General features: G+C 41.0%; 1 protein-coding gene across 2 annotated transcripts; it reads left to right on the top strand.

The window, feature by feature from the left end:
- The first annotated feature begins 750 nt into the window (after window positions 1-750).
- Window positions 751-8209, top strand: LOC147157930 (sodium/hydrogen exchanger 3-like). Of its 2 annotated transcripts, none has more exons than XM_086061928.1 (16): window positions 751-1183; window positions 1370-1672; window positions 2058-2218; window positions 2721-2796; window positions 2902-3079; window positions 4208-4428; window positions 4519-4721; window positions 4796-4885; window positions 4965-5035; window positions 5109-5238; window positions 5990-6123; window positions 6258-6381; window positions 6737-6907; window positions 7211-7247; window positions 7315-7401; window positions 7628-8209. In XM_086061928.1, the coding sequence occupies exons 1-16, from the start codon at window positions 952-954 to the stop codon at window positions 7897-7899; spliced, it is 2490 nt and encodes an 829-aa protein (XP_085918054.1). In that variant the 5' UTR covers window positions 751-951; the 3' UTR covers window positions 7900-8209. The 2 variants fall into 2 exon arrangements, with proteins under 2 accessions (XP_085918054.1, XP_085918055.1); XM_086061929.1 differs by having other exon boundaries at window positions 6261-6381; window positions 7628-8208.
- Window positions 8210-8245: the final 36 nt, after the last annotated feature.

Genomic DNA, 8245 nt, shown 5'->3' with positions numbered 1-8245 from the left:
AGACAAAAGTATGTGAAATGATTTCAGTATTTATACTTTTGGTGACATTTGTGATTGGCCGTGCGATGTGAACATTTTCCAATGTAAGATAACGCACCATGGCTCAAACATGTTGGGAAAATTAGGTCCAAGTGTACACTAACAACCACGAAGGGCTAATTGTTGATTAACATCAAGTTGTTTATGCGATATTTTTGAGAGCACTATTCCTGGGAAAGACCGCCATACCACGAAAAGTACGCTCAGGTCGTTACTGTGTTTTGAAAGTTGATACCCTTGTGGGTGGGTCGCGAATTGGGTAGTTTCCGACAGTTTGGACGGGCCGTAAAGGGCCTCATTATTTCGCTAACGTTACAATATGTAAATAAAGTGTATTGTTATTATTATTATTATTATTATTATTATTATTATTATTATTATTATTATTATTATTATTATTACAGTAATCAACACATAAAAAAAAGGTTTTTACCACTAAGGGGAGCCAGAGGACACACATTACCAGTCGACGCCTGCGGTACCAAATAATAACTTTCGTTTCTGAAGTTACTTATTGCGAGCGATTCTCGAGGAACCTAAAACGCATTTGAATTTAAAAATAAATAAATAAATAAACTCTCATTCGTTTAACCGCGAGTTTGAATGCAGATCATTCCAATAATAATTTTTCAGATTTACGTGACGTCACGACACGATTACGTCAACACACGAACATTAAAGAGCCTTTCTGCGTTTAAAGGGCATACGCGATTCCTCTCTCTTGGACATTTCGCATTCAATTGCCTGACTATAAGGCATATAAAACAGATAGGTGGAGTAAAGATGAAAACGAGAGGAGGTTTAAGCAAGGGTAATAAGGAAGAACTTGGCAGAAGCCAAAGAAAGTTTTAATTTGCTGTCTGACTCCATAGTGGCTTTCTTTTTCTTTCCTCCCTGGGTTGAACTGATCAAATGCAACCATGTGGATTTGCATACATTTGGCTCCTCTGCTCAGTGTTGCTTATTTTTGTGGTCCTTGGGTCCCCAATCGTGATTGAGAATGAGACAGTAAAGCATCAAAATTCCAGTACCCAAGAAAATGGTAATGACAGCAGGATAGCCATTGTGTCTTTTAGGTGGGAACATGTTGAGGGCCCTTATGTAGTTGCAGTAGGTGTACTGGTGGCATTTTTGTCTAAACTAGGTAAGTAAAACTTCAGTAATATTTGAATTTCATTTAAAACAAATTAGTGCGTGATAGGCTTTTTCTCTACCCTATCAGAAAAACTGACATATATGTACAAATATCTAATATTGTGTCCATGAAATTGTATTCACTTCAACAGGGAAAAGAAAATGCTCTGAAATGAAAATCTGTGTTTCTCCACAGTGATCGAGTCGAACCATCATGTGACAAACATAATCCCAGAGAGCGCCCTGCTCATTTGCTTCGGCTTCGTCCTGGGTTTCATAATCTGGGCTGCTGACAAAGTGGAACTGTTCAGGTTGACGCCGACCGTGTTCTTCTTATACCTGCTTCCTCAAATCGTCCTGGATGCAGGCTACTTTATGCCAAACAAGCTGTTCTTCAGAAACATTGGAACAATTCTGGTCTATGCTGTCATCGGGACCTTGTGGAATACTGTCAGTTTGGGGTTCACCCTGTGGGGCTGTCAGAAGGGAGGAGCCATGGGTAAGATGTTAGTATAGGTTTACAGATAGTTATGAATGAAACATGCAGGGCTGCTTTGAAGATCTGCAGCTATCAAATATTCATCAAATCGATGATTGTATTAATTATTCCAATCGATGAATCGAAAAACAAATATTTGGCTTCAAAGTTTTTAAAAGTTTCCAAACCCAACTAAATTGAGAGCTTTGGCTTTTGCCTCAGCTCCTTCTTCACCATGACAGATCACTGCAGACGCTGCTCCTATGATCATTGGGACACACAAACCCCTCCACCACGATAAGGTGACGGCTGATGGAGGGGACCTCACTAAGTATTTCATTCAATTTAATTTCAAATCAACAGGTCTCTCTCTCTCGCTCTCTCTCTCCTGCCTTTTGCTTTGCAGGTAAATTGGACATGGACTTGCTACATTATCTTTTGTTCAGCTCTGTGATTGCCGCTGTGGACCCGGTGGCTGTTTTTTCTGTTTTTGAAGAGGTCCACGTCAATGAGGTTCTTTTCATTCTGGTGTTTGGAGAGTCGCTAGTCAACGACGGCGTGACAGTGGTGAGTATGTTAACAGTGCTTCAATAGAAAAGTCACATAATTCTCAAGATTGAGGAGGATGCAAAAATGTTCTTCCACCCGTCGGTATCCATCTCAGGGGGCGGCCATTTTGTCATTTGCTGTCAACTGAAAGTGACATCACAGTTGCTCAGGACTCATTAACAACCAATCACGCCTCACCTGTTTGTTGAGTTTGCTCATGTGTTGGCAAGCTGAGCCGTGATTGGTTGTTACCTGAGCCCCGAGCAACTGTGATGTCATTTTCAGTTGATGGGAAGTGGCAAAATGGTCGCCCCCTGAGATGGATGAAAACAGGTGCATTTGGTTGCTTAATTCATATTCCACAAGTGCAATATTAATCAGAAGAGAGGCAGCATAGAACATATTATTGTTAAGAAAATGTTTGGGTTGCCTTGAATTGCCTTTTAAATGTACAGTATACATATTTAGCATGTAATGAAAATCATATCCATTGCTTGTCGTGTTGTGCTGTTTATTGTAGATGCTCTTCAATACGATTGAGGCATTTATTCCCATGACCAAACCTGTTGATTTTTTGGATATACTCAGCGCAATAGGTAAGCCGTGAAAATCTGAACGCATGATTGATTCCCAGGAACAAAACATACTTCCACATGAAACAATGCACGCCTGTGTGTGTGTTTTTTTTTTCTTGTGTCCAGTTTCCTTTTTTTTGGTGGCAGTTGGTGGATCCGTCCTTGGTCTACTGTTTGGTTTGATGCTCTCTCTTCTGACCAGATACACAAGAAGCATCCAGATCATTGAGCCAGGCTTCATCTTTGTGGTGGGGTACCTCTCATACCTCACTGCTGAGATGTTGTCCCTTTCTGCCATCCTTTCGTGAGTCCTCAAGTCTGTTAATTAAAAATGTCGCTTCTGTTATATATCAATATACACTATCATGATGGCTTGTTATTATTGTATTTTTTTTTCCAACTAGTGCTGTCAAACGATTAAAATTTTGTAAGTTATCGCACAACTTAATGTAATTAATTGTGATTAATTGTGATTAACTCATTTACTCCCAGCCATTTTCACTGAAGCAATCCCCTTCACTCCCGGCTGTTTTACTGGATTTTGACTGATTTTGCAAGGCCCACAGAATATTGTGTTCTATTGCTATAAGAACACGGAACCTACCAAAAGAAAGACTAGAGTCTCTTCTTTCATCAGGATAAAAGTGTATTTCTATCTGTTTCTGTTTTGCAGCAATTAGCATTAGAATATAGCTAAGTTTCATCATTATTCACAAATCTATTTAGAACTGTGAGTAAATTAGCTTTTTTTTCAACATGGCCCTGGTTGATCTATTTTGCTTTGCTGCCATCTGCTGGCCGTTTGTGTAATAACCATCATTTCTTCAACTGTTCTTTGCAGTTGAGAGGCTGCATCAAAGCCTTCTGTATGCTCTAGCACAGGGGTGGGCACACTCGGTCCTCGAGGGCCGTAGTCCTGCAGGTTTTGGATGTTTCCCTTCTCCAACACAGCTGATACATGATCAGCTCATTAGCAAGCTCTGCATAAGCCTGATAACGATCCTGTTGATTGGAATCAGCTGCGTTGGAGCAGGGAAACATCCAATACCTGCAGGACACCGGCCCTCGAGGACCGAGTTTGCCCACTACTGCTCTAGCATAACAAAACGTATAAATACGTCTTTTGGGACACTTGAACATTTAGAATACAACGATTGATCGTGATTAATCGCAATTAATTTTTAGCTTGTAACTTAAGTCAAATCTTGGAATTAAATTAATCAAATAGAAAGTATAGTTAGAATCAAAGACTATTCTGATAATTTTCTTTGATACTTGAATAGAATCCTTCCCCTGTAAAATACATCTCAAACAAAAGTATCAAAATGGACTCAGCTTTACAGGCCATTCGGTTTAGTTCCATATGATTTTGGGCAACAATCATAAATCACGCATTTATTTGCTTCTCTCCCTGTGTTTTTTATCACTGGAGGACTATCTGTTGTGGCGTGTCCTGCAAAAAGTACATCAATGCAAACATGGATGAGAGGTCCGTCACCACAGTCAGATACGCCATGAAGGTGCTCGCCAATGGGTCAGAAACCATCATATTTGTTTTCCTGGGAATCGCAGCCGTCGACAAGACGTTATGGGTGTGGAACACCGGCTTAGTCATCCTCACACTGATCTGCATCGTTGTTTATCGCTTTATTGGTGAGATTTGGTCAGGTTTTAAAGTAAACACGATGCAATGTGATAGCATTTTTCGCCAGACAGTTAGTTTGTGTTTGCTGTATACAACAGGAGTCTTTTTCCTAACTTGGATCATGAACAAATTCCGGCTGATCCAATTGGAGGTCATCGATCAAATTATTATGAGCTACGGTGGCCTGCGAGGGGCGGTCGCCTACGGCCTGGCAGTCATGCTGGATGGGAACAAGATTAAGGAGAAGAATTTAATGGTCTCCACGACTCTGATTGTTGTTTATTTCACTGTCATCCTTCAGGTAGGTTATGATTTGTTGAGAGGATCTTTAGATTAGTCGACGTGGCTCGGAAAATGTAAATTTGATGGTTGCAGGGACTGACACTGAAACCTCTTGTCACTTGGCTGAAAGTTAAGAGAGCTTCAGACACCGAGCACACGCTCATAGAAACAGTGCAGAATAAGGTGAAGTTAAAAAATTGAACGTTTCACATTTACAGTCTCTTAACAGTTAACCTTGGACTAACCTGTCTTCTTCATACAGGTCTTCGAACACATGCTGGTTGCAATTGAAGATATAGCTGGACAATTTGGTCACAACTACATGATGGACAAGTATGTGAAATAATTGTTCAAAATTGAAACTGCATGACGTTGAACGGAGCTGAAACATTTACTTGCTGTGCAGGTGGAATCATTTTGAAGAGAAGTGGGTGTCGCCGATTTTGATGAAGCCATCGGCAAGGAAGAATCAGGACTACGTCTTCAAAGTTTTTCATCGACTCAACCTCAAGGATGCTATAAGCTATGTAACTGAGGTGGGTGCAGTAGTAGTCACGGTTCAACAGTCAATTCACTAATTCGCAAATTTTGTTTAGGAATCTTTGCTATTATTTTTCGAAAACCCCACCTAGTCGTGACTTTGAAGCTTGATTTTTTTTTCATGGGAAAATACTGTCGACAGTATGTTTATAAAGGGGAAGTTGGAAGTAAAAACAATTCTTTACAATAATATGGTCTGTGTGGCCCTGCTAGACTAATAAGGCATTCAGATTAATATTGCTTTTTTAGAGTATGAATTAAGCAGTTAAATTCACCCATTTTTATCCATCTGAGGGGGTGGCCATTTTGCGACTGAAAATGACATCACAGTTGCTCGGTGCTCAGGTGACGACCAATCAGGGCTCAGCTTGCGGACGTTACATGTCCAAACTGAGAAAACAGGTGAGCCATGATTAGTTGTCACCAGAGCAAATGTGATGTCATCTACAGCAAGTGGCAAAATGGCCGCCCCCTGAGACAGATAAAAATTGATGGATTTTCATGCTCAATTAATTTTCCACAAACGCAATATTAATTAAAATCAATTGCAGGCAGTTGAAAAAAAATCACTTTTATGCTATGAGGCCAAAAATACAATAAATGTAATTTTAGTGCCAATTTGGGTGACCAGAGAATTTCACTATTCAGTCAGGCTCATGTCAAAAAACTAGACTGAGGGAAAGAAAACAAAGTAAACAATGATCATTCACTGATTAAAAAGAAAGTGTTTCCTTATTTTGGATGCAGGGCGAACGCAACGGCTCTTTGGGACTGATTCGAAATCAATCTGGAGTTATTGAACTAGAGAAAAGGTTTGCGCACAAATCCTCTGACATCATGGCTAACATGGGAGACGATCTTGGTGCAGTGTCTACTTTGGGGTGAGTTCAAACTTTCAGCCATAATTATACTAAGACAAGAGTTTAGTTTTTTTTTAAACTACCTTTCCGAAGATAATGCTGTTGTGATTGACATTGCGATAGTTACTAACATGTATGTTAACATTTTACCTAAGTAGAAGAGAACCTTGGCCTTCGGTGAGCTTAGACATGCATGAGCAGTCACTGAAGGGTGCGAAGCAAAAAGAAGACATCAGCCACCACCTGCTGCAACAACACTTGTACAAAGGCAGGAAACAGGTACAAGTCATTGCTTGTGTCGAAATTCACAAGGCTCAGGCTGTGTCCTCCGAAGGCCGCATTTGTCGACGGCATGACGTCACCCCCGCCGCGACTCGAAAGCACCCGAGGATTTATGACTGATTTACACATGAACGGATTGCCGGTCAACGTGCTACCGACAAGCAGTGTTGACAATCCATTCATATGTCAGTCCGTCCGTGCTGTCGAGCCGCTTCGGGAGTGACGTCATGCAGCCGACAAATTCGACTTTCGGACGGGCATTGAGTTGAGCGCGCCCATTAAAAGCGAACTGAAACACAGAATAAGATGTCGCTCTCATTAATTCCCCCTTCCTGCACATTTTCTGTCGCAGCATCGACATAGATACAGCAGGAGCTCTATCGAAGTCAACAAAGACAAAAAAGAGGCGCAGGAGATATTCCAGAGGACTATGAGAAATCGTTTGGAGTCTTTTAAGTCTACAAAGATGGGTCTTGCCGCAAAGACGTTGGCAAAGTACCCCAAAAAACTCCACGAGCATAAGGTCAAGCTTGATGATGCCTTTCACAAACACCTGACATTGTCTTTGTGGTGTATTCAGTTGAATACAAAATCCTTGTATATTCTGTTTTTATTTACATTTTACACAACGTCTCAACTTAACGAGGCAAAGTCTAAACAACTTATTGCATTGTAGTCCCTTTGCAATGGTTTGTGCTGACATTTTGTTAAACTCAAATGTAAACAATATTTTGGAAACAAAAACATAAATACATTCTAAATAAATTGGGACATGGACATCATAAATCCTGGACTTGTATTTAATAACTAACTCTCTCTCTTGCAGATGTCAAGTGGAAAACTTTACCGATATGGCAACGAAGGTAAGAAAATAAGCAACTAATGTGATATATACATTACAATATGACACTCATAACATTTATTTTCTAGAGCCTGATATAGCAGAGGAGGACAGCACCTCCAGCTATGAGGCATCGGACGATTCACTCACAATGAAAGTCCTCCGGAAAGCGTCAGGTAAAAATAAAAATAATCTATCCATCAGCTCTTTTATTGTGACAGACCAAGTCCCACCTGTGCAATAATCAAGCTGTCAAATCAGCATCTTGATATGCCACACCTGTGAGGTGGATGGATTATATGCTATCTCTACAAAGGAGAAGTGATCACTAATTTTAGATTTATGAACAATATTTGGGAGGAACAGTATCCGTACCTCTAACGAACCCTCCCTCCCATTTAGCTGAAAATGACAAACCAACCTTCACGTTGGAAATGGAGTCGGCAGAATCAACACTGACCCCACCGTGGTTGTCGGGGACGGAGGCTGATAGCAACGCAGCAGCGCCCTCGGAGAGAGCTCGGGAAAGATTGCCCTGCACGCCCAGCAGCATGCGCCGCCGGTCACCCTCCTCAGAGTCCGTCATGCAGGCTGATGCACCAGATGTGAAAGACAGTAGCAATGAAGAGCTGGCGCCATCGGTAACGCCGCCGTCATCACCACCTTTGGACTGATGATGATCAGCAGCAGGGCTTGACATGAACTTTTTTCTTACCAGCCACTGTGCCGAGAGTGGTTTCTCAGAGTTACTAGCCACTTAGCAATTTTGTTAGCCACAATTTTGTTGTTGGGGTTATGCACAAACAACTTCCGCATTCGGTAAAGCAAACTACATGCAGTGAAGTTATTTTCCTTTCTGGCTGGTTCAGTGATCTGAGTGCGATACCACTTGAGGTTAACTCGGATTACAATAAATGCACTTGGACAATAAATGTGTGTCTTTTCCTCCTTTACTTCAGTTTGTTTCTTATTCTCTCTCTGGGCATATGTTTGAACAGTTGTACTGTTTGTTTGTTTTAT

Source organism: Leptonotus elevatus, chromosome 19 (genome assembly GCF_054856555.1).
Source record: "Leptonotus elevatus isolate MCC_2025b chromosome 19, RoL_Lele_1.0, whole genome shotgun sequence".
Lineage (NCBI taxonomy): Eukaryota > Metazoa > Chordata > Actinopteri > Syngnathiformes > Syngnathidae > Leptonotus > Leptonotus elevatus.
Note: the sequence above shows the minus strand (reverse complement) of the source record. Positions and strands in the feature narration are given on the sequence as shown.